At 37.0% G+C, this 27,790-nt stretch overlaps 1 protein-coding gene across 7 annotated transcripts in view; it reads right to left on the bottom strand.

Moving 5' to 3' along the window:
• Positions 1–3,763: 3,763 nt before the first annotated feature.
• The window catches only part of stard13b (StAR-related lipid transfer (START) domain containing 13b), a 99,164-nt gene continuing 75,137 nt past the window's right edge, over positions 3,764–27,790 (bottom strand). For 6 of the 7 annotated variants that reach the window (XM_051862223.1, XM_051862225.1, XM_051862224.1 and 3 more), the window contains 13 exons: positions 17,132–17,203; positions 14,113–14,194; positions 11,736–11,799; positions 9,775–11,153; positions 9,400–9,570; positions 8,912–9,071; positions 8,540–8,738; positions 8,214–8,424; positions 7,683–7,803; positions 7,278–7,514; positions 6,972–7,189; positions 4,714–4,890; positions 3,764–4,610 (listed from right to left, as the gene is read on the bottom strand). In XM_051862223.1, coding sequence (XP_051718183.1) covers positions 4,493–4,610; positions 4,714–4,890; positions 6,972–7,189; positions 7,278–7,514; positions 7,683–7,803; positions 8,214–8,424; positions 8,540–8,738; positions 8,912–9,071; positions 9,400–9,570; positions 9,775–11,153; positions 11,736–11,799; positions 14,113–14,194; positions 17,132–17,203 — 3,209 coding nt within the window. In that variant the 3' untranslated portion in view covers positions 3,764–4,492. Of the gene's footprint in view, positions 4,611–4,713; positions 4,891–6,971; positions 7,190–7,277; positions 7,515–7,682; positions 7,804–8,213; positions 8,425–8,539; positions 8,739–8,911; positions 9,072–9,399; positions 9,571–9,774; positions 11,154–11,735; positions 11,800–14,112; positions 14,195–17,131; positions 17,204–22,278; positions 22,521–27,790 lie in introns of those variants that run through there. The other variant, XM_051862230.1, reaches the window with a different exon arrangement.

The following is a 27,790-nucleotide window of genomic DNA, read 5'->3' as shown; positions in this document are numbered from 1 at the left end:
GCAGTGTGCGTCCTGTCTGCACCTACATAGGTCGAAGGGAAGATTATAGACGGATCCCTGCCGATCAAATAGGTAAACATGGGGTACAGTGCAACCTAGACTATCTGTTTTCTCATAGATAGATAGCAATATCATTCATAACCTCAAGGTTTCAATCTTTTATTTAGATGAAGCTAGTAAATGATCAGGAGAGACAAAAAGTCTGACTGACATTAATGATGTTATTAAGCTTTTAGAATGAATATGACAGATGTTCGACCTGGCTTGATTATTCCTGATCCATTGCCTGCTGAATGAACAGACACAGCCTACTGCATAATAAACATGAGGTGTTGTGTTTCACAGAATAAACTGATATATCTTGTGATTAAAAACATGACCATACATTTGTTTGTTTGTTTAATGGGATCAATGTGGATCTCTTTGTGTATCTGTGTCATTTTAAAAAAAAAAAAAAAACATGTTTTGGCTCACTGTGGTGAGAAGACATCATTCTGTCAGTCTGATGCTATATAAACCACAGTTCACTAGATGACAGAGGCCATCTGATGGATTGATTCTTTGGCTGTCTGCTGGAAACCACACCATGAGGTTTGATGTCTGGATTGGGTAAATGTGTGTGAGATAGTGTGTGCATCTGTAATGCTCTGAAACGTTTAAAACAAACAAACAAAAAAAACAAAACATGCAAATTTGTTTACAGCAACAAAGTGTTGTTCAAAGATCATTTAGTGTAGTCAATGCACTCCATTATTGTGTAAACATGCATTAAAAATTAATATTTTTTTGTTTGTATCATTGTTGTCTCCCATTTTAACATCCAAACAAATACTGTTAAAGATTTTTGATATCAAAACACAGTAAACAAGCAACTCTGCAGCTTTTGAAGCGTTTATTTATCAATAGAATCTGGCAGTCATTGAAAGGAAGGAAAGGTTTGTCGTAGATACACACTGACATCTAGCGGATAAGAGAAGTACTTCACCTTTAAGCAATACAGTTTTGGTTTGTGTTAAAGGGTTAGTTCAACCAAAAATGAAAATTATGTCATTAATTACTCACCCTCATGTCGTTCCACACCCGTAAGACCTTCGTTCATCTTCAGAACACAAATGAAGATATTTTGATAAAATCCGATGACTCAGTAAGGCCTGCATCACCTGCAATAACATTCCCTTTTTCAATGCCCAGAAAGCTATACTAAAACATATTTAAAACAGTTCATGTGACTACAGTGGTTCCACCTTAATATTATAAAGTGACTAGAATACTTTTTGTGCGCCAAAAATGACAAAATAGCGACTTTATTCAACAATATCTAGTGATGGGCGATTTCAAAACACTTGAAGCTTCAAAGCTTTATGAATCATTTGTTTCGAATCAGTGGTTCGGAGCGCGTATCAAACTGCCAGAGTCACATGAACTATTGAAGTTTCAAAACACTTATCACGTAACGAAGCCTTGTTTACTGAAATCATGTGATTTTGGCGCTCTGAACCACTGATTCGAAATACAAGATTCGTAAAGCTTCGAAGCTTCATGAAGCAGTGTTTTGAAATCGGCTATCACTAGATATTGTGGAATAAAGTCGCTACTTTGTTATTTTTGGCGCACAAAAAGTAGTCTAGTCGCTTTATAATATTAAGGTGGAACCACTGTAGTCACATGAACTGGTTTAAATATGTCTTTAGTAGCTTTATGGGCATTGAAAACGGGAGTGTTATTGCTGGCGTTGCAGGCCTCACTGAGCAATCGGATTTTATCAAAAATATCTTAATTTGTGTTCAGTAGATGAACGAAGGTCTTATGGGTGTAGAACGACATGAGGGTGAGTAATAAATGACAGAATTTTCATTTTTGGGTGAACTAACCCAAGGCTCGAAATTGCGACCGTTTTAGTCGCATATGCTCCCTAAATTTAATACGTGCGAGCTCAAAATATACTTGGGAGCATTTGTGCGAGTGCAAATAATCATTGAGGTGCGACCTGTTTTCATTTCTCTACAAAACGTTCGCTATATTACTGCACAGTATGTGTCTGCTGTGAGCTGATACAGTAACAGTCCACCGTTCTACCACATAACCAATTAAACTTCATCTTTTTTCATCATGAGTTTAAAGCAGACAGTCAGTCTCCCTTTCAATGCGCTCCGTTGTCACGTGACAAGATGTAAAGAACAGTTACAGCAGGGATCCACATTAGCACTTGAACGCTTAAAAAAAGTAGGGAGTCACCAAAACGCGAGAATGACTCTGATTTTATTACATTTAGTGTAAGTGGCGATCGAAATAATAATATAATATTATGTATATGTAGGCCTACAAGGTTCCGCAGCCTCTCGAGGAGAAATGGAAACGAGCGCAGCACACACAAACTCAGTTAAAATAGCCTACAGCGGTAAAAGTTTTTATATTTACAACATATACAGTTAAACAACATCACATGACCAAGAAGAGTGCTGTCTTCCACCATCACAATTGAAAATGTGACATTGATTTCATTCAACAGTTGAATAAACAAGTAGTTAAAATTAAACCACTTACATTTTAGACGCAATATTGACTTTTTTGTTCTGTTTCAGCAGCGAAAATAGTTCTAAAAAAAGATCACAGCAGAACCATTGCGCATCTCACAGAAACACTCATCCGTGTTTTCATTACTGAATGATTCTGCGAATCGTTTGATTCAAAGATTCAATGGCCCTTTCATTAAACAACTTCCTCATTCTTGAATGAATCAGACGTTTGAACGAATCGTTTGATTGAATGACTCAATGACTCATTAAGACGGTCACCTGCCGCCACCTACTGGCGGTTTAGGTTCATTCTTTCAACACTTCTTATTTGTATGTTATTTTTTAAAGCAATCTCATAACATTATTTAATGCAGTTTTAATATTTTAGTGTAAATGATTTAATTGGTAACAGCCCCATAGTGTCTTATTATTCTAGAATTTATTGATGAAATTTAGGAATTTAAAATGAAAGCTGAAGCATGCATTTAATATGATAAAAAAAAAGCCCTTTATAAAGGTAAAAAAATATATATTTGTAAAAGCTGATAGAACACTGATGAGAATATTGCTTCAGAATAAATTATATTTACAACACAAAATCCATTTTTTTCCCTAGGCAAGTAAATGACAAGACTTAATGTCAAGCCTTATATATATATTAGTTGTGGTGCTCCTAAATATTAAGTAAAAAAGTTAATTTCGAGCCCTGTAACCCTTTAATTCATTTATCACTTGTCATTGAGGAACAATTCAAATGTTCAAAAGTTTGATGTTGATGATGAGTTTTTTTTATTTTTTTTTTATGTTTTTGAAAGAAGTGTCTCATGCTCACCAAAGCTGTATTTATTTAATCAAAAATAAAAACAGTAACACTATGAAACAATTACAATTTAAAACTGTTTTCTATTTTAAGAATTCATAAATCATAAATCATTCTAATATGCTAATTTTGTGTTTAAGAAACATTATAAATGTTTAAAAGCTATTTTTGTAGAAACCGTCAGATATTGTTTTCATCCAATAACTAATGAATAAAAGGTTCAAAAGAACTTTTTTTTTTCTTTTTTTGAAACAGAAATATTTACTACTGTCAATTTAATACATCTTTGCTGAATAAAAATATTAATTTCTTTAAAAAAAAAAATCATAATGACCCTAATGGGTTATGGTGTTATTGCTATGAAAAACTTATTATATCAATGATCATGTAGATGATAGGACAAAGCATCAAAAAGACAGTAAACAAATTAATATTAATTCATTTACATAGTTTAATTAAAAATCATTGTCTCTTTGTCATTAATGTAATCCAGTACTACGATAGCAGGTCTGAAAAAAATCAAACCCAAGTCATTTTGTCCATCCTTTAAAACAAGCAAGTAAAAATTCCATAATATTACACCCATTCATGGACAAACATTAAAATAAAAACAGAAAAAGCAAAGTAAACCCAGCTTACAACTGAGTAACATTCTGTACTATATGAATTACACTGATATCTGTGCAAAAGGAGATATCAAAGACATATATGCAAAATGTTCGTACTACATGAGCATTTAAATATATATATATATATATATATATAGTCTATACAAGATGTGTGTAGATACACACGTACACACAAATACAAACAAACACATACATGGACATGCGGTGCATGCATGTGCAAATATAGCTTCTTTTATTAAATAAAATATATGCTTCCCAGAAGCACTTAAGAGCTTAGGTGTCCTATACATTGTATAAGATCATATAAAAGAATAAAATAATTCATTATAATACATATAACAATAATTAAAATAAGATAATATTAAAAAGGGACCAGCTAAAGGTACACCGGTAAGTTGACGACGTTCCCGTTTGAGTTTATTTCCCAGACCAGGCAACTCTGCCCATTGTGCAAAAGGGCAAAGAGCTGCAGAAAGTTTTCATGGCATTCAGAGTCACAGAACTGAGTTCCAGAATGATAGCACGGCTCAAATTTTTGTTTCTGGACCCTCTGTTTGGATCGGCTGGAAGGAATTGCGAATACGAGCGGCTTCGGCGGCGCAAAGGTGTCCGAATGCTTTGTTATACCACTCCGGAGATCTCCCCCTGAAACACAGCATAGAAAATGTGACCACACTGACATACTTTCACTTCTGCGAACAAAGTAGTTACGTGTGTGTGTATGACTCAGTCAGCTATATATACTCACTTCAGGTCCACTCTGCAGATGTGGGTGAGTCTGGACTTGCCAGAGCCACAGGGCTCCAGTAAGTAATTGGATTCCATCACTATAGCTCTGATGCCCCCTACAGGCAGACAGTCCTCATGCTCGATAGACACAGACACCAGAGAACACGTCCCCCTCGGCAGATCTGTCCTCCATGACCTGAGGACAAACATTGTAACTTTATATACTGTATACTCGCTGCAGCAAATAAAGTAATCTGTGATCTATGAATCTATGCGTTAATCCTGCTATGTCAGGGTTCCCATACTTTTTTACCAATTCATTTTATATATATAATAAATATATATATATATATATATATATATATATATAAAATGAATATGTAAAAAAGTATATATATATATATATATATATATAAATTAAATTTATATTCTTTAAAGTAATATATGTATTACTCAGTCAGTAACAAATTCAGCAGTTACACTTTATGTATAAGACATATTAGGGTTCCTTCAAGATATAATGTTCCAAAAAGTCTGCTTGATCAATTACCAAAGAAGCATGTCAATATTAATCAGGAAAATAAGATTATCTTATCAAAGTAATAAAACAATGTGTTGCAAAAATGAGTACACCCTCCTGAAAATAATAAAACTTAAAAGTAACAAAATAAAACTAAATAAAAATTTCTAGTGCAAGTTAAAGGCAATTATTGATCGAGTTTTTTTATTTGATGTGGAACCAAAACATTTAAATAAGAGTAATTTCTCAACAATTAAAAATGTTATATAGCCCATTGAATCATTCTCAGACTTAATGCTGACAACAATTAAACCACTTGGGAGAGAATTGTCAGAAAAGAAGGCTTATTTCTTTGCAGCTTTTTAAGTGTGAAAATATAGCAACACAGAAATTCAAAAAAAAAAAAAAAAAAAAAAACAGGTTTGTCCCTGAAACAATCAGGCCTTCACTTTAAGCATTTCATGATGAGTGATTGCAAGGGGGAGAAGTAGAGTGAGAAGAGCCTGGTCCCCACTGTGAAGCTCGGTGGTAGTAAAGTTCTTACAATAAGGATATATGAGTGCTGAAAGAGTGGGGGAGTTTAATCAATGAGCTGTGTTTAATCAATTGTGTTGTGAATTTACACTCCTCATTCCCTGCGCTGTTGGGCACTTTTTCATTATGACAATGACTCTATACATTCTCTTAAGGTGGACAAGTATTGCACCCAAACCTAATGCTAGTGGGCACCTGTGGGGGATTTTGTAGAGTCAAGGTGAGCATCACTGCCCATAACATCAGGAGCTCATCATCCAGGAGTTAAACAGGATAGGTGTGACAATTTGTCCTGAGCTTGTACACTCAATGCCAAGAAGAGTCAAAGCAGTATACTTAAAGTTATGGAGGACACTACATACTAGAATATTACATGTTTGTTGAATTTAATCAAGGGTGTACTCATTTTTGCAACCCTTCATTTAAGCAAAATTGGCTAATTTATTCATTTTACAGATATTGATGACATATTTTTCTCAGTTTTTATTAAGTATTTGATTAATAAATTTAAATTTTGTCATGTTTCAATGAATTGTAATAGTGATCATTGAGAAACAGAAAAATATCTTTATGTTCAGATGGCGGGTATATATTTAAAGGGTTAGTTCACCCCAAAAAGAAAATTCTTTCAAAAGTCATTAATCACTCATCCTCATGTCGTTCCAAACCCGTAAGACTTTCGTTCATCTTCAGGAACACAAATGAAGATCTTTTTAATGAAATCAAAGATCTTTCTGTCTCCATATTGACAGCTTACGCACCTACCACTTTCAAGGCCCAGAAAGGTAATAATCATTAAAGCAATCCATGTGACCCAAGTGGTTTAACCTCAGTTTTATGAAGCGACGCAAGGGCTTTGTTTCACCACTTTATTTACAAAATATGAATCTTCAACACGCGTTCAAGAGAGCACCACAACGCATGTGTGTTGTGTTGACGCGAGAGCAGACGTTGTTGCGTGAACGTTACCACTTTTGTAAATAAAGTGGTAAATTATTAGTTGCATAGGCTGTCAATGGAGGGACAGAAAGCTCTCAGATTTCATTAAAAATATCTTCATTTGTGTTCCGAAGATGAATGAATTTCTTAGGGGCTTGCAACGACATGAGGGTGAATAATTAATGACAAAATTTTCACATGCATTCCCTATAGAAATGTCAATGACTTTTCCATGACTTGAACATTTTAATAATTTATATGACATTCTCAGGTCTGGAACGTACCTGAGCACTACAAAGTCTCTGCTGGGATGTGGGGGCATACAGTTGAGGACATACTGGAACACTTCCGTCTGCCTGTCCAGGACCTCACACACTTTCCAATTCATCAGATCCACGTCCCACAGGTGGCGTTCCCGAAGAACGCGGTTCAGAACCACAGACGGAGGAGCCTCCACCTCCACCGAGACCCGCCAACGTCGAAGAGGGTTCCCATCACCTACCTGGAGTTAAACGAAAGCACTTTACTTAGTATTAATTAGTGATATTATTTAGTGATATGGTGCAAAAGCCTGAATTCTCCATTCATACCTTCTTATAGGACAGCTCAGTGTTGCCTGTGCTCTGGCAGGACACCCAACCTTTGGCCTTTTCCCGTGATTCTTTGAGGAGACCCTGCAGTCTGGCCTCTATGAATGCAGGCCAGGAGCCTTCATCTTCCCCCTCTTCCTCTTGATGTTGCTGCTTGCAGAGCTCCTCAATTGTGGGAGCCTGAAGCTCCGCCTCCACGTAAGAGTTCCGTGATTGTGTCACCATTTCATGTGGAATCTGAGGGAAAATAAAACAATTTGTATTCCGCAGTAGGGATAATTGAAAAGGCCAGTAAAAAATTTGATTGATTGTGGGCATAAAAGTTTTGTTATGAAATACACTTTCTAGTAATTGAAACAAAGTCAAGTTATCCTCATGTGAAATAGATGTGTGTATGTGTCTCACCTCAAACAAGCGGTTGCACTCTGTGATCATGTGTGCCAGGCCCTGAGTGGCAGCCAGGTTTTCATTCAGGTCCTTTTGGTCTGGCCTCCCTGTAGCATACTTTTTCTGCATCTGCATAGCTCTGTAGACAGATCAGAAAATGCTTTAGTTACGATGACAATAAACTTTTTATAAAATGTATTTAAATATTTATTTTTACATAAAATTTGTAATAAAATAATACAATCTAAAATAACAATAATAATAATTTAAAAGTCAAGTAATACATAAACTCTTAATAAACTACTAATTATTGGGAAAATTTATCTTTATTTAGTCTTAAAATACAATATTTATATACTGTAAATAATTAGTTTTAGATGGATGGATGGATGGATGGATGAACTTAATGGTGTAAATATTTTTTGTTTTGTTTTGTGAATGTACTATTAAATTGTATAGTTAAAACGATGGCAAATTAGTTTCTCCATTATGGAGATTAATAAAAATTCCTAACCAAACCTAACCATTGATAGTAGATATATTTGCTACCTTGGTGCAAGATTGTCCTTCTTCAGGATGTTGAGATGAAAAAGCGAAGGTGCCAAACACACTGCGATGTTCATAGGTGTCATTTGATTCTCTTGCACGGAAGTGACATCGCTCAGGAAGCAGAGCAGCGTTTGCAATACCTCCCTGTTTTCATCTGACATCAGCATGATGGCTGCCTGCACAGCCTGTAAGCGCTGCTCTTTGGGCACATCTAAAGAGGAAATCAGATGAGTGAGTAAAGAAAATACAGTATTTCTCTTCCTGAATGCATGAGATGGATGTAGGAGTAAAGTTGGGTTAGCGTTTGGGGAGGCACTGTTTCTTACATTGGTAAATGTGGAGGAAGGTTTCACCCAGTTTGCTGGTCAGAAGTGGCTCAGGCAGATCCCTGAAGAACTGTTTGACCATGTCGGCCACATCGTACGCAGACTGGTCTTCATAGTTGACATCATCTGGAGAACTCTCATTCATCTGTCTGAGAGCTTGGATACGAGACTTCACTCCAGACTTGCGAAAAAGACCCACCTAGGAAACAGAAGACAATTTTAAGTTGTACATTTTAATATGTAAAGAAATTAAGTTGACTAACAAGAAAATGGAAATGTAATGTGCACATACAGTATAATGTGCATTTGCATTTAGAAGAATAATAGCATTTTACATACAGTTATATTGTTGATTTGATGAGCCTGACTGACCTGATCAAGGCATTGGCTCCTGAGGTAGCGCAAAGCCTGCTGCACGCCAAGAGGCAGAGGCTGACCGAAGCGTTGCACGTGCACAATCAGTGGAACCCCAAACACATTCTTATCCTTATAGTCTGGAACCTTCATCCTCTTCATAAACTTTGGCACAGCCCTAAGAGACAAAGAATAATTGTGAGGTTTTTATACGATATAACCTATTTCATAGTTGCATTTTTTGTATTTTATGTTTTGGGAGTAGTAAAGTCATCAATACTAGTAAATGAAACAAGTTAAAGCTTTGTATAAACAGTGAAGTTATCACAGTTTTAGGCAGGCTGCTGTAACAATAGTGACCAGTAGAGGGTGCATGGGTTAGGATTTACTGGTACTCCCTCTTGAGCTAATCACAACACAACCACTTAGAGACTGAAGCTTTAAGCTGCAGTAAAACAGTAACATAAATCCCATAGGATCTGATTATTTTTCTAACAGATTCTTACCAGGTCCAGCCATGTTTGTTGGACATGGAGTACTTCTCCATAATGGCAGTGAGACGGAGCAAGGAAAATTTCTGTAGCAGACTAAGCTGGGCGGCAGATTGGCTGGAGATCTGGAGAGAGGCGACCGAATGGCTGAGGCGGTTGGAAATTTGGAAGCTCGGCCATCGCAAGCTAAACAAAGAGCAGGGAACCGTGTTAGGGTTTTAAACCTGAGAGTGAATGAATGGCTGACTTTGAGCACAACCACCTAAACAAGCATTTGGACAATGCTAAAACTACTACATAAAGGTTTTGTTATTCATACACACGCATGCATGCTAATTTCAAACTGTCGACCAATCTTTATTTTCAACTAACTTCTGCTCTGAATCTTACCGTCTTGGTCTGGTAAGCGAAGCCCCAACACCAGAGTCTCTCCTTTCCCTCATTCCTGTGGATTCTGTTTCATTAAGTGACACCCCATCCCTGTCTACATCAGTGAGGGTAGCCTGACCTTCCAGCACTGAATGTCCCTCAAAGTCCAGCGTGATCTGGCTAGATGACTGCAGGTCCCCTTGTCTCTCTCCATTAAAATCAACTCGCTCCTTCACTGCATTTTCACTATTGGGCAGTACATTCTTGGACCAGTGGTCCACGATCTGTTGCAGCCCACTAACATGCTGCAGAATATCGTCCAAATGTGGGAAAAGGTCTTCTTTTTCAAGGTCTATGAGGTCACCAGTGCTGGCATAGAGGTGTGAGCCAGGTACGTTGTCGTAAATGCTGATCCGACTACCTCGTGCGCAGCACTGCGTGATGGGGCGAGGTTCTTTGATGCTGGGTGGACGCTGGACATCCGAGTCCATGCTTGCCGAGTGCCAGTTGATAGAGGTTGCCATTGAGGGTGAAAGACTCTCAATGGACAGAGCTTTGGGAAAGGTTCCAGGTTTGTGATCTTTAGGAATATGCACCACCAGGTCCTCGTAGGAGCGGAACTCGTTGCGGCGGTTCTGCTCGGCCACACGCTTACCCTGGATGAGACTGGAAAACACATCCAAGTCCTCCAGGTACATCCCGCTCCGCTTGTGATTGGCCCGGTGGACGTTGCGTTCCTTCAGGTTTGGCGTACTGACGGCACTCCCGCTGGACTGGCTGCTGCTCCCTTCGCTGCTGGACTGGGATGGCAACCCCATGCCGGAAGGTGGCTCCGCTAGACGCACGTCACAATTGATGATCTCCACACAACGGAGAGTTTTCACAGCCTGGGGTTCTTGTTGGAGAACCGGGGCACTTATTACAAGACTCCTGTTCCCTCCGCCACCCATTGCTCCCCGCAACTGCAAAGCCTCCATGCGGCTTAAGAACTCCTTAGCTCGTGTTTGTCCTCGCTTGGCATGCTTTACAGGCAGCGAATCGTAGCTCGAAATATCTGAAGAGAGATGGGTCACACCTAGTGATGTGTGGTCGGGCATGGCTGCAGAGTCAGAGCAGGTGCGGTGCGAGCTGTCCGAGTCTTCCGCGCTGTGCGCAGGAATACCGCCGCTTCCACCGCTGCTCTCGCTGTGGAGCGAGGAGATCTCCGGCTCGCTCAAATCTGTTAGAACACTCTCGCTGCTGGTTGTTGTCCTCAGGGCAGAGTTCTCCCGCAAATTCTTGTTTTCCACACCCCTCAGCAGGCAATTAATGTCTTGGAGCCTGGACCAGCGACGACTGCTCCATTCAAAGGTCCATTTGTCACTGATGGCAAAGAGGTCATCTTCATCTGAGTCTTCGCTCTGCAAATCAACAAGGGAATGAATAAACATGTCTTTCTTTTTATTGCCATACCTTTTCCTTTACTAGGTTAGCAATTCAGCACAACACTTGAATACCATCCCAGTCCTTCAAGAAAACCTTTCTTTCACTCTCTCCTTTTTTTTTTTTTTTTTTCTTTTTCCTTCTCCACAATCCAGAACCCCCAGAGGTAACGGTTTAGATTCACTCAAATGGCTTTTTCATGTTTTCAAAGGGCACATTCCTTCCTCTGTTAAATGATTACATAACCAGTGTGATATAACACAAAATATTGGTTTCTATTCTATATCTTTAGGTGGTATAATAAGTGATACTATACTTTAGAAAAGAAAGCAGAAATATCATTTCACACAAGTCAATGCTAGTGGCTTTCTCATATATCAATCTTATTGTGATAAAGAAGGGTTGTAGATGTTTTTTAGAGTTATAACATGTCATATTTAGTACTAGTCATTATATAGCTTTTTACAGGCATGATAACACTCCTTAACCGCCCTAAAATGAATTTGCTGGAACAATGCACATACCCTGCAAGTGTTAAATAGAAATGATGCATCACTTACTTTTTTCTTGGGAAGGTTAACGTCAAGTTTCATAGAGGCACACTTGTTCAGCGTATTCAGTCGCCTAAATGAGAAAAAAAATTGATAGAAATTTAAAAAGCCTTTCCTACCAACTGGCTTTATTTTGCATTGCATATACCATAGTGATGTGGACACAATATCAGCACAGCCTTCTGTGGTCGTTTCTAATATAATCAAGCTATAAGATCTATGTCCCTGCTATCCAACAATCTAATTAGACACAATAATTGGCCAATGCCCTACTCTCTCTCATGTACGCTTGCTTTTCATTGGCGAAAGCTTGCGAGCTGCAGTTGTCATGGTTTTCAATGGCCCTCAAGAGCAACTAATGTGGTGTTGATTCCAGCTGCCACATAGTCACTCTTCCAGGTCTGAGAGGGCTGTTTTTACCCTTCAAATTAAAAAAAATCAAACAAAAACCATAAGAGCTTGCTTTTCTTTGATGCCATTCCCAAAACCTCCTTAAAACAGGTCTTTCTTTTTCAGTCATTTGCGTGGTCCATCAAATATGAAAAACCCTTTTGGGATGAAAGTAAAGCAGTGTTCTGAGCTTTTGACAAAGTCGTGGGCTCAAGCTTCTCCTTGAACTAGTCTTTTTGAATCACAGAGCATAAGTTTAAATTACAACGCTTCACAATAAAGGTCTTGATGCAACACCGCAACATATCAATATTTCCAATAAAAAGTCGATAAAAAATAAAGAATAAAGTCTCTTCCTGGGTCCAAAAGTGAGTGGGGAAGATTTATTAGAAGCTGTTAATGCTGTAAAGGGAAAGAAACGGATAATGTGGAAAAGACGACAACACACTGCGTGACTCAAGCATGCATGGAAACCAAGCTACTGTTTGTGATGTAATAATCATGACATTTTATGACTCTTTATATTGTTCAGTGGTCTGTGTGAGGGCCATGACAGCAAAGATATAAAACATGAATGGCAGAACACAGTCAATGCGTAATGTAACAAACTGAAAGACACCGGTCATAGTCAATGGAGAACAAAGATAAGACACTGGTTCCAATAAGACAAGGCATCACTATAAATGTTAACTTTATTTTCATTTAATATATTAATATTTAGCTTTTTGAACAAAGAAGTGTCTTTATTAACATGTTTTTTATTGTGGTATCAAAATTTGTATGAAGAATTTCAGTGGTATTGACCTTTGAATTATTGGTTTCATGAGAAACCTACATTTGGCGTAAAAATAGGGCTAACAGGGCTACTTTGATGACTACCTGGCAATTAATTTATAAAAATGCCAAATTGTAGAGAGCAATGTGTCAGAAAGGTTAAATGATGTTAGATTAGCCACTGGTACATGCAAACATCCACAACTAACAAACTCCTCTACGCTCTTACTGGGCATGTCGTGCTAGAATTGTTTACAGAGCCGTTCCCCTCCGGGGGCTGTAGAAAAGTGAGAAGTCAGGGGGAGAGGTGGGAATGTCGGACATTGTTTCCCATACAACAGTAAACAGGTTTGGAATTTCGATGAGTTGCTTAAGGGTTGTTTAGAGTCACAGTAGACCAGCTTGAGTACTCCCCCCTTTGCCCCCAATGCTCTCCTACCAGGGTAGTCTCCAAGGCAACCAAAGTTACTGGAGGGCTCTTTCATCTTAATTTGGGAACTCAAATTCAGTGTCTAAACAAGAGGAAAAGCTAACTCATTGAGAACATTCTGTACTTATTTCTGGGGAAACACAATGAGTGTAATTTACTTTATTTAGTCAGGAGTTGCTTTAATCAGGACATTATTTACTTCTGCATTGCAAGAAGATTGACATGAGAGAAACTACACCAGACTTATATAACACTCAATGACAGCAATACAAAAAAGGATGACCCTTTTGTCACTACTGATGGCTAAGACAATTTAAAAGCCATTGATTTGCCATTGCAATGTCTGTGAAGAGTTACAATCCTCGACCACTACAAAATAAATCTTTTAAATAGAAAATTTTAATGCAGCAGGAGTAGATCTAAATGAAATCCTGTAATTTACCAAATCCTGTTTATCACCATTAAAGTGATATCAATAATGACAACAGGTCCTAAAAGTGCAATTTTTATTCTTGTTTTATTGCTGTCCTTGTGTATTGCATCAGTTAATTCTGGTGTGGTTTCTCTCATGTCAATCTTCTTGTAATGTAGAAGTAAATGTCATAATTAAAGCAACAACTGACTCAATAAAGTTTGTAAAATACACTCATTATGTTTCCCCAGAAATAAAGAACAGAATGTTCTCAATGAGTTAGTTTTTCTTTTTTAAAGATTCTGAAATTGAGGTGTTCATTAGATTCAGTGGTTTATGGATTATGGGCTTTTTTTGTTAAGGGAGTACACAGTCCTTACCGACATAGAGGTTCCACAAGGTCTTTGTCCAAGAAATCGTGGTCTTTCTTCACAGGAGAGATGTCAATTGGAAACTGAGAATCTGTAAAGAAACACAGGCATATCCCATTTCAACAATCAAGTTCATTATAGTCAAATGCTGGAAAAAAACAGATGTCTTTTAGGGACCGTAATGATTTCCCTCTGATTCGTTAATAGGCCAATCTTGCATGTTCACAGTGAACACAGAGGAATTCAGGCGCCCACACACTTAAAAAACCCCTCTGACAACACATTCTTTCCAGAGCGATAGCCAAGGCAAAGAGAGTAGCTAACTTGTTTTAGACTTCCAGATGCTAATAAAATGAGACAGGGTTTGCCCCCCAAAAACTGAGCTTGGCTTTGAGAAGCCATTACGTCTTCCACCAAATATTGTGTCCAACTTATGCAACAGGGTGACTGGATCCAGACCCTGCTTAAGCTGACATTCCTCTGGTACAATTAAATGTTTCATCACATTTTTTGCCTTTGCTGCACAACACAGAAGTAAAAATACAGATTCAAAGAAAGTCACTGTGTTCTGGCATTGAAACGCTGGACATTCCAAAACAACACTTGTAAAGAGATGCATTATGGGAAGATTCTATTCTGCACTTTGTTTCTGTGTCTCCCATTGAGATGACAATGTAGTATTAATATTAAAAAATGAACAAAGAAGGGACTGTATAGCAGGACACCATTTTTCTGCAAATTAATTCAATTAATGTCAAAAACGTACATTTAAAAAAAGAAAAATATGAAGAGTTTGGTTCCAAAATGCTATAAATCCATTTTGATTAATTTGAGTAAAAATGTGCAAGTGGCAAGATGAAAACCACTATTTTCTGTTTTGGTTATAAAAACATTAAAAATTCAAATCTAGATTTTTATTGTCATAGGTTTATTATAAAAATTATTATTTTTTCCCCAAAATGCAATAAATCCATGACACGTTTTTTTCAAAATGCAATTAATCCATCAACATAAAAGTTATTTTTCATATTGAAAATACACAACAAAGTAAGTTGATTCACATATATGACAGCCTCTGAACTTTGTCAATACTAATCTTATATGCAGGCATTTGACTAAAAATACATTCAGTCGTCGCTCCCAAAATCAATTCAACGAGTCATCTTGTTAATGTTATAAATGAATTATGTCTCTGTTTGTCATTACCGATTAAAGAGTATTTGGCGCCACCGCACGGTTAAAATAAACACATTTGTCGAGTACATTGGAATTGATTGCAACTACCCAGGGGTGTCGCTATACTGGTGTGACAAAGTAAAATATAGCTGATAAATCCTTGTCTGACAGTGCAGATTTTGACAATCATGTTGTTTTCAGATGTTTAAAATCAAAACTAGCAATGCCAGGTTCGAGAATTAATCATTCTTGGTCAAACGGCTTTTAAAAACTGTTCATGATTCAGTTTTGGGGACCGTAACAGAAGTTTGGCTCATCTTCTTAATCTCCTCACATAAAGGATTACATTTCGATGGCTTACGTTTCTTCCCCACCGCAGAAACCACCAAAGGTTCATCGATGCTGTCAAAATTATTCATTTTTCTGTTTTAGTTGATCACAGCACAAAGTAGATAAGGAAAACTAGGATGCCGACTGTATTATTTTTTTTTTTTTAAATGGCGTTTATCGCGTTTTGGAACCAAACTCTTCATATATAAAGTGCTCCTATTATGCTTTTTCGATTATTACCTTTCATGCAGAGTTTAATATAATTGTTTGTGAATGTAAAAGGTGAACAGTCTCCTGTTACATTACCTATATAACAATGTAACAAATTTGCATAATGCCAGCCCATGGTCTTCACTGGCTGCCCATGAACAATGTCTACTTTGACCCGGCCTCAAACACAGTAGTTGTAGCTGAGGCCTAAAAGAGTTTGGTTTGTGTTGTGGACATGTTGAGAAGATGCTGTTTTCAGTACTGCAAATCCACTTTGCATGCTCTTCAAAAGGACTCTAGCTGGAATTGATACGGAAAAACCGACGCCATCGTTCCTGTTTGTATCACTGTGTATCAAGTGCTGAGGAAGCTCGTGAGCTGAAATTCAGATATGGTAATAAGCATTTAGTGGTAGACCAATCACAACAGACTGGGATGTCTGACCAATCAGAGCAGAGTAGGCTCTCGGAAAGGAGGGGTTTAGAAAGACTGAAACTTCGAATTAACTGTTTTCAGACTCTTTGGGAAATAAGGTGATGGGCAATGTATATTATGAAAAAATTAAAGTGTCTTTTGACCTTGGATGCATGTCAATCTATTGTAGGAGACCTCCAAAAAAATTAAGAACCTTTAAAATAGCACTCAGATGTGGAAATGCACTAAAACTTCAAATGGATAGTAAATATGTGTTATAAAAAAATCCCAGAACACCTGGAATGCATAGTCTTAGTCATAGTTCCTGCAGAAGAAGCATAAAAAGAAAAGGAAAATATATTGTTAACACAATTTCATCCAAAGACTAACACTCCAACATCAAAAGCGTTTGCCAAGGGTGAGTGGAAAAGGCAGTGTTTTTTTGGCAAGGTTATTCCCATGACCTCTGTTTCTCTTTGAAGATGTCATACTCTAGTATGTTCAAGTGGTACCTCTTAACTGGAACCAGTTTGACCAATGACCTGTACCTCTCAGCATTTCAAATGAAAAATTCAGATGTAGTCGGTAAATGAGACATTTTTTGAGGTGGTATGAAAAAGTTACACATCACACCACAGGGGAAATGAATGAGCTAAAACCAGCTTAACATCATGAGGTCTGGCAGACATTAACACGAGTCTGTCGCAAACAACAGAAACTAAACCCCACATTAAAAGCTTGTGTTTGTCCTAAATCATGCTGATGTCATACAATTGTTTCTAAATCTGAATAAGAGTACCAGCCTCCCTCCAAACAGTTTTAACTACAACTTTACAGTTGGGTGTGATAACATTTGTGAGATCTTCTAAGTTTATGTTCTCGTGTGGTGAAGCGTTACCTTCAAAGAGCTGGGCGTACTGGGGGAATCCTGCCGCCCGTAGCCAGTCACAAGCTTCCTTTGCCTCGATTTCTGCAACACAAAATGTTTGTACTTGTCAGACTCATAAAACATGTCTATCTGTTTAATATATACAGACAAAGAAGAAACAAGATTAGAGGGCCCGATTTCATGGGTTGCTTCGAACTTTGAGATCATACTGACCACATAATGACAAAGTCAGGCATCTTTCATGCCTCTCTAAAACAAAGCCAAAGTACTGCATATTCATATGGATATATTTTGTGTAAAGTAAACATAACATCCACAATCCTGTGCATTTCAGCATTTAAGGTACTTTCAAAATAGGGAAGACAAACTTCCAGTTGATTTACAATTAATTAACTATACCGAGTGGCAAAACTTCCACTCAGCATGTTTATATTATAACGCTGTGACCACAACAAGATTGCTGAATAGCTCCGCCCACCGTGAAATCTAATTGGTCCAAATTCCATCCACACAAACGTTAACCCTTTAACTTTCACCCCTAGAAAAAAATTTTTTTCTTAAAATTCTTATTATTGGACTTGTGACCTCAAGCAGTTTTTTTGTCAAAATGTATGTTTTTATCTAAAAGATAAAGGGTTAAACATAAAATACATGCTGATTGGTGATTGTGTTGCAATATGCAGCAGTTTTGCGCAACGTGTACTGTCAAAAAAAGTTTGTCAATCAGTGTTTTGTCTTTTTTCTTTATTAATATATAGTATATATACACGTGTGATAAATTTAGGTAGTGTTTGTCAGTGGAAACTTCTTGCATCCTAGTAAGGGCACAGTGTAAGGAGACTAGGAGGACCACTAGCATATTGTTTCATAGACAGTTATCATCAAAACTATTTTTAGAAGAGCTTGTGTGCTCTTGGACAGGAACAGAGGGAGGGAGGGAGGGAGAGAGAGAGAAAGAGTGAGGAGGTATTACATAACATAATCAGTCCTGTGTGATTTAATTATGTTTCTCTTCCTGCCACTGCATGAACAAGGTTATTCTTGTAGGTCAGGAACCAGCCAGGTTACAAGATAATCACACAGCCCTGTGAGCCTGTAAAGTCTGCTCGTAATCCTACATGATAAAACGAGGACAGCTCAAGATCTTCAGGATAAAGAGATCAGTTACATATTGGCATCATGATCCTGTTCATATAACTGTAGGCTTTTACGTGACACGTCCCAGCAGACGTCAGCTAACGCAGAGCTTATGGAGGGTTAACATAATGTACTAAAATGTCTGAAGCCTGTTTTTGATTTTTCTTTTAAAAAAAGCTTTTAGTGGTCAGCTTTGGAATAATGCTAGGAAACTTGAGTGATTAATATCATCTTTCAGAAGTGGAACTGGAACATTCATAAATATTGATTTATGGGTCCACTGAATAAAACAACTGTTTTAGAGTTGACTAAAAAGGTCAAAGACCCTCTGGTCATGAGTGTATTCCCTTAAAAAAATAAAAACGGGAAGAAAAATCATAAATGAAATCTTGTAAATAGCAACAATGAGATAAATAGAGATTAAATGAAGATCCTTTTCACCAATAATCTCACGTTTCATCAATAGGGTCTCAAACTGTGCTCAGATCAGCCAATATAGCAAAGTCTCCAACAAACAGACTTTAATATAAACTCCAACTTTTCTCATCAAAATCATTCAATGCCACATTATATGATATAGAGATCTATACTCTTACTGTGTGTCAATAATTGTCTCATTTGTGCTATTTTAATAGAAATTTTAGGATAAATATCTAAGACAAAGTTGACAACATTCTGAACAACTATGACACAAGCTGTCCGTAAGTTGCTCTCACCGAACTTGCATAAAATAAACAAAATTTAATACTGTCAGCCAGGAAGAGAAATTTAAGTCAGTGTTTGGGAGTGAAACAGCAAAATCCGATATTTACAAAACAATAAAAGTACATAAGCACATACTTACCTTTAAGATTTCATCGCATTTCAACCAGCTATCAAGTTACTCAAGTTCACTGTCAACAAATCTACTATTCTACTACATACTTTAACACCATCTAAGAATGACTAATAGTAATATTCTGTATTTGTTTAGTGCTTTTCACGATACAAAACACTCAAAAAAAAAAAAAAGTGATCAAGCCAAAAACTCCCTAAGATGTTTAGATAAGATGAGGAACAAACCGTGGGAGGAACCAAGACACAGACCGGCAAGTTTAAACAAACGCAGATGATACACAGACACTCATTGACAATTTAATGTAGGTAGATCCTGTTTAGTTAATTTGTCAATCAATAAATATAAAATCAATGTATCTTAACATCCTTGAAATATTCTAGTATCTTACAGAAACTTTTCTACTGATTTTTGAATCTAAAACATTTTTTTATTATTATTCATCTGAATCATTCTCACCTGATTCAGCAGTACAGGAGTGATTGTCACGTTTAACTCTCAACAGCTCAATTTAAAAAAGATATATGGCTTGAATCTCATGCCAAACCACTTGACAATCCAAATCACGCTCCAAAGGGTCTCCTGTGGGTTGGTTCAGCCCATATGCGCGCCCTCCAAGCGTGCGGAGAGGAGTAGCTGTGTCAGAGAGTGAATTGCATGAGTTTCCATTCATCATATTGACAGTAACCGTGGGAGGAACCAAGACACAGACCGGCGAGTTTAAACAAACGCAGACAATGATACACAGACACCCATTTACAATATAATGTAGGTAGATCCTGATTAGTTAATTTGTCAATCAATAAATATAAAATCCAATGTATCTTAACATCTTCGAAATATTCTAGTATCTTACAGAAGCTTTTCTACTGATTTTTGAATCTAAAACATTTTGAATCATTCTCACCTGATTCAGCAGTACAGGAGTGACTCTATGTCACCTTCACTTATACAACTCTCCACAGCTCAATTTAAAAAAAAGATATATGGCTTGAATCTTATGCTAAACCACTTGACAATCCAGATCACGCCCCGAAGGGTCTCCTGTGGTTGGGTTCAGCCCATATGCCCGCCCCCCAAGCATGCAGAGAGGAGTAGCTGCGTCAGAGAGCGAATCGCCTGGGTTTCCATTCATCATATTGACAGTAACATGTATAACTTTGGTGAGAATTCCTGCACAGTCTCCACCCCACTAAGATTACCTTTCTTTTGTGTCACCTCCTTTACTGAACAATATGGTTATTTCACTTCAGCAGCTCCCATGGGAAATACTAAATGCTTCAGATGTCAGGTGATATAAGATTGTTCTTTATGAGCAAGTCACGAAACTCTCAGCCTATAGCTATTCAGCACAACTATAGCAGTAACCACCTGAGGGATTTATCTGACTGAAGTAAACAAATGCATAACAAGCAAAGCTACTGGCAAATATTAGCAGATAAAATGTCCTTGAGGTTCAAAAGCGCACAATATGACATGAAACTACAAACATTTGATTGTATAAATGTATTTTCACAAGGTCCTCCCTAAATACATCACACAAAACACCGTTTAGTGGTTGACCAAATCGGTGACACAAACACCAAGACGATGCTGACGAAGACATTTCAAAATTTCTAAAATAAAATTAACATAATATTTTCTTTAAAAATATATATTTATTTGTTTATTGATTGATTTACTTATTTGGGGTCATAAGATTTTGTGTTTTTGAAAGAAGTTTCTTTTGCTTACCATGGCTGCATTTATTTGATCAAAAATACAGTAAAAACAGTAATATTGCAAAATATTATTACAATTTAATATAACCGTTTTCAGTGTTAATATATTTTAAAATGTAATTTATTCCTGTGATGTCAAAGCTGAATTTTCAGCATCATTATTCCAGTCTTCAGTGTCACATGATTTTTTTTTTTCCAGGAATCTTTGACAAAAAGAAAGCATTTATTTCAAATAGATCTTAAGATATAATATTAATTTTGCATATATATATATATATATATATATATATATATATTTCTTGGGTGAAACATTGGAGTATAGAAAAACGTATATATATATATATAAAAAGTCTGAAAACTTACGTGTATCCATGAATAAAAACATTTCATAAACAAATTCCCATGAAAGCGTAAACAAGGTTTGTTCAAAATAGTGTAAGGAACACAAAATAATCCTCTCTAATAGAAAAATGAGTATCTATCTAAAAACAAATGTCAAAATATCAGATAATTGCTCAGCTTGACTAATATCAGTCTATCACTATCACTGTTATACAACCACCATATATGGTGGTCAGCATAGTGCCTGTAACTGAAACCAAAGCGTAATCCAACAGAAGGTGAGGGAACCTCCATTGTGACTAAGCGTCCATTCCCAGGAGTGCTGTGGGCAATGCATTGCACCTCCTGCGCTGTACAGTAACACTGAAAGTGAAGCGGCATCCTTATCAATGTACCGTAAAAGCCTGGAATTCCACGTCACACAGCATTCCGTAACACAACCCCGAAAGCTACAGTTTCTTTTCCGTCATTGTCCTTTCTCATGGAATCAGAAGGATAAAGAGCTCAGCTACTGGCTCGCCGCCAGCAGGGGAAACGCTCACTTTTAAATACGACCAAACTGCGTACAGAGCACAATGACTGTCAAAACAATAGCTTCATAACACAGCACTCCACCAACACAATGCTAAAAGCAGAGTGCCGCTAAATATGTGAGAAACACAGACACCTTCTTTTCCTCATTGAATAACCTTATGTAAAAGGAGGTGGGATACGGTTTTCCCTCAAGGTCAGCCATGGCACACGCTGGCACTTTGGGAAGCTGTCACAAGTCCCGTTAGAATTTAATATGCTAAACAAATATTTGGTGTAGGATTTACTTTGAAACAATTTTCACTTAGAAACTGCAAGTAAATTTCACAAAGAAATGGCAAGTAACACATTTAATTTAACGACTAATATTGTATTTTCTTGAAGAAAAAAAATACCATTTATTTACATCTTTTTTTTTTTTTTTACAGTGTAGGCATCAATACATCTATCACACTGTTTAGCTTCACAGATGTTTGGATTTTGGGAGTTATTCAAGAGCCATGCAAACATACAAAGGTATGAAATAAGGATTAAATAAATTAAATTGAGTGGAAGAACAGAGCAGTGAAAATTGATAAATATTTACTTACGAGAAACTTTCATCCTGGTAATAAAAAAAAAAATAAATAAATAAAAAGTTTAAACCAGAATTTCTTCTTCCCAAAACATCTTTTCGGTGCTCTCCTAACTCTCTCCTCTTCTGCTTCTCTCTTCTCGGCTTTTGTGTTTCTCTCTCTCTCTCTCTCTCACTTCCTATTTCCCACCCCTTTATTTTCACTCCCTCTGTCTGATTTACTCCAACTCTCATTGGTTCTCAAATCCGAGCCCCCTTCCAGCATCTACCCCCTCCATTCCTCATGCTTTCTTCTCTCTTTCACTTAAACCATCACAACTCACTCCTTCTTCTCTTGGCACTGCCCTTTCAGCCACCCTCCAAGTGGCAGGACATTGGCAATGTGGGATTTTCTTTTCTTGCTGTCTTATGATGTAATCAGCCCCCCACTGATCCCATCGGTCTCCCAAACCTACACTTAAGCTCATGTAGTAAAGACTGCAGGATGTTTCACATCCCTTAACTTTGAGTTTTACAGCTTGTTGGCAAAATCTTCTTGTATAAGCAAGCTGGGTCACCCTCTTCACTCTTAAAAGGTTCCAAGAAGAACCTTTAACATTCATGGAACCTTTCCATTACATAAAAAGGTTCTTTATATTCAGATTTTCACAGTGTTCTTTACTCTAAGAAATGTTTCTGTTCAAAACTGTTCCCAATAATTGATCTTCAATGGTATCGTTGTGAAAACTCCATTTTGGAACTATATTATTTCAGAGTATTGCTGGGAAAATGGGAGGAGAGGGACAGACTGGGGGAAACCAAAATGATCCAAATTCCTGTAATGTCCTTCTGGATGATGGAAAACCGTAGGAGAATGTGACACAAGAAGCGAGCACTAAAAGAGATTTACTAATGAAGACATTTCAACACGTTATCTGGTGTCAGCTGAGTGTTTGCTGCCCACCGATCATTACAGTAAATACATCAGCAATGTGACCCAAAGCCTCATGGGAAGACCCTTAGCCCACAAGCTTCTGCAGTGGGATCAAACAATAAAGAAAGAAGACAAAAGACTGTCGCCAACAGAATGCCAGAAAACATTCCACTAAACTCAAAAGAACATCTTTGTTGTCTGATTGAGCTTTTTTAATAATGGTTTTGGGCCATATCATAGTTGCAATACATTGCAAATAAATATTAAAACAGTATGTCAAATACATATAAAATATGAGGTAGATATGTTGATAACCAATATGGTACATTATATATTGTGCATCACTACTTTTAAATATATTTAAAGTCGTCATGAAATCAAAATTGACCCTATTTACTTTGTTAGTGCATATTCCTAGTCTTGTGGTGAAGAATTAATACGTGCAAGTTAATACATTGTTTGTGATGGTAATCTTTAATCAAAATCTGAAAAGTCACTTCCAGTCTGGAATGGCATTCCTTCTCTGATGACGTCAGTTTGATGGCTTGGGTTGAAAACGCTTAAGCCACTCCCCTCCAACTAGTTAGTCTGCTATGAGGGAGAGATGGAGAGGAGGAGCGCTAAAGTAAAACCCTGCCCTCTATTCAATATTCTGTTTTACTTGGAAATACGTCACAGCACTGGAGAAAAGTTGTTTGCAATTTCTGGTTCACAGGGACATTAACATACTAAAAACATTAAATATATTTAAAAGTATTTAAAAAAATTATTTCAACAAATTTTACATTTTTAAGTGTTAACCCTGAAAAAATAATTAAAAAATGTACCATATTTCAAATAAATATATATTATTTTTATTTAATTTTTTTCATACTTTACAACAACAACAACAGTAGTAATTTACAATTTACTTCACAATAAATCTAAAAAAAAAAAAAAACTCCAATAAAATACATATACACTATGTGCTCCAATAAAATAAATACACTAGCATTTAAAACAAATTTTAGTGTTTTATTTTTTAATTTAATTAGACATAATCGTGTAGAATATTAATATCCAAATAAGACTGTATATCCAAATAAAATCCTGCAGGGTTTATTATGTATCGTTTATCCAATACATAATAAAACATACAATGCACCCACAAAATATACATAATAAACCCTTATTTGGATATCGGAGTACAAGCTCTCCATGTTGTTGGTCTTAATATTTTTGCACATATTTTATCTATGAATCCTGAAAAGGCTTCAGGCAACTACACCCTTAAACATAGGAACAGCAATTCAAGGAACTGATGTGAGACACTTTATCGAACTCTCTACAAAAACACAGTGTGTGTTATGAATCAGCCAGACGGGGATGTAGAGTGACTGAAAATAGCCATGATACAAACTCACAATCTATTACTGTAAAGCCTGAAGCTCTCATTGGAAAACACCTGGAGATAATTCATGGCACAAGAATCAAAGTTCCACCGGCTGAGTCAGACGCCCCTGAGGAACGCAGGTTTGACAGACACTTCTTAGAAACTGAAACACATACTATTTTCACCTGCTGATTCCCTTGTGTCAGAACAAACTAGCTTCCTTGTAAGAGGAACCTGGCTAAATGACAGACAAACATGCATCTGTTGTCTGTGGAAACCTCTGCGCTGGATGTGTCATGGTTAAACATCCTAACATCTGATAAGGCAATGGAAAAACTGTGTATCAAAATCAGTCAAGCATCAGTGAGCCCAAAATTTAAAGATATACACTGACCAACTATATATATATATATAAGAAAAGAAAACTTTTTTTTCACTGTTCTGGTCATAACATGACATAAAATGACATTTTATGCTCCAGCAGGAATAGATTTTAAGCCTGTGTTCAATTTCCGAAAGCTTTTATCATCAGTGGTACTTCACTACCCCACATCCTGATCTAAAAGTAATGTCCTTGAGCAAGAGCTAAATATTTACACATGTTAATGCGGCTCAAATGCTTGAAAAGAGACGTGATGAGTAGGGGGACAAGCAGACGTGCCCAAAAATCTGTATACGCTCTGTCTGGCTAGTAATGTGGTGTGTCACGCCAAAACAGACATAAATCTGGCTCAGATTACCATCTGCCTATTGTTCATATGGAGATTATATTACGACCACACAATGCGTATAGCGTAAAGGGCAGCAAACGTATAAACACGTCTGCGGTTGAGGGGAACGTGATTGATTGCCGTGTACGGTCAAACATTTTGGGACACTGGGTTTTAAAAACACTATTCACTGTATGTGTGTCTACGTCAAATGACTCTATAGACGTCAAAGAAGCGTTCATGCATCACCAAAACACATATAAACTGGTAATGATTCATCTCACCCAGCATCTAAACACTTCTTTCACAGACCAATGCAGGAGCGTCATGTACCTGTTTTTCTGAGGATGTACCAGTGGCAGCTCGCTTGGTGCCCTAGGCAAGATAAGATGTGAGCAAAGAATTAAACTATTTTTATGGATGGTTATGGTCCACTGCCATTTTCTACCATGCTTTTATCATTTATTTTCTACCATGTGTTTATTATTTATTACTTTTAAATGCCTTTTATGGATAGATTTAGTTTTGCCTTTGTCACAGGCCCAGCATTTCATTATTAAAATATGGAAATTCATCATAAAAATATGAATTATCATAGTTTTAAAAATGCAATTATCTTAACAAAGAAAGAAAGAAACTATATATATATATATATATATATATATATATATACACACAGTCAAACCAAAAATTATTCAGACATTTTTGATATTTTTGTTATATTTTTACTAGTAAGTGCAGGACACTATTCAGACACTTTGACCTGACCATGTTTTGCTTAAGTGTTATCTGACATAATTAAGATCTGAGATCTTGTCATATTTTATTACCATTTTTTAAAACTATAGTGAATAAACTTTATTAATAAATGAAATGTTCAAGGTGTCTGAATAAATTTTGGTATGACTGATATATATATATATATATATAGGTTACAATAACATTTAATATTATTATAATTATTAATAACATATATATATATATATATATATATATAGTTTCTTGAAGACTGACAGACAGCGCCAACAGCTATTGAGAGCATGATCATCAAAATTCAGAGGTCGGAACTGCTGGCGAAGCAAAATGTGGCTTTACAGGGAAAAGCCCTGGGTCATGGTGGCAACGGCGTGGGAATGCTCCTCTATTATCTCACTGCCTAGGTTTTAATTAACAAGCACTGGTGTTTCTGGAACCCCTAATGGGTGACATCCTACATACAATAGTCAGGAGTTGAATTAAAGAGAGGTGCCACTCAGTAATCTCACAAAATCACATGTCCACTCCTCGGTGGCAGGAGTTTTGCTGGTAGACAATCACAGCTGGGCCGTGGGCCAAAGGAAATTACAATCGCTGGGAAGTACGCACAAAAGCAGCCCTCCAGATAATGTGTAATAAATTCTTCTTTCTGACAAAACATTTGGAAGAACTGATGACTTCAAGGTTGGCAAAAACAACACAGATTAGGTCAGCTGGGTTTTTTGGGGGGGGAGGACACGCTGCTAATACTCATTTCCCGACCATGTCATGAGTTTTAAACCAGTTTCATTTTATGACGAAAAACAGTAGGTACGTGTAGCACCAAATTATTGTTAATAAAACAAATACACGTAAAGTCGCAGACAGTTAGTGTACCTATGTTATTTTTATGACTTTCCTCCATGGCATGATGTGATGCAGTACGTCCAACTCATACTATAAGCCAAAAAAAGAGCCATTTCTGATTCTGATATTCTAAGTATTTGTTGGCTAAACCCTTTCGCAAAGCCCAATTTCACCAGGTGCACATCTTTGTTGATCCTGGATCAACAATCCAATCAACCAATCAGATTTGAGGGACAAGCTGACAGTTTATGTCAAGTTTAGGCTTACAACCAGGGTTAGGTGCTTCTACATCAGTGTTATTCATCTATTATTTCCCTCTGATTTTAGGGATAACTTATGGGTAGGGTTAGGTTTAGGGGTAGGGATATGATCAAATTTTCAGACAGGAATTTTGTTCCAGGATCAACAAAATATGTTGACCAAGTCTAACTCGGCAAAATCTGGACTTTCCTTGAAAAAAAAAAAAAAAAAAAAAACAGGAGTGCAGGTCTACTTTCAAAGGCACACAGTGAAAGCTTATTGATTTTGAGAGTGAAAAACACTTGTTGACTGCTGATAAAGCTCACTGGGTCATAAGTCACTGTGTGTTTTTGTCCTGAAATGAATTCAAACAAGACTGGCGCAGCTGTGGTAACACACTCGCCTGGTCCATTCAAGGACACCCACTGATTGTCCGCTTTCATACACAAACCTCAATCAGGGTAAGCCTTATTTGAGGTCACGCTCCATAGAGATATGCTATCTTATACTATAGTGAATCGGTTCAATGTACCTAGCATACATTTTGGTGTTCTGTGGGTCCACTTAGGAACAGTTCACCCAAAAAATTAAAATGTTGTCATTATTTAATTACTCCTATGTCATTCTAAACACATAAAAAGAATTTGAAAGCAGATCACTGAGTGAGTGAATAGAACTCAAGAACCGAATC

Source organism: Ctenopharyngodon idella, chromosome 15, assembly GCF_019924925.1.
Source record: "Ctenopharyngodon idella isolate HZGC_01 chromosome 15, HZGC01, whole genome shotgun sequence".
Lineage (NCBI taxonomy): Eukaryota > Metazoa > Chordata > Actinopteri > Cypriniformes > Xenocyprididae > Ctenopharyngodon > Ctenopharyngodon idella.
The sequence above is the reverse complement of the archived record's forward strand: the minus strand, read 5'-3'. Positions and strand labels throughout refer to the sequence as shown.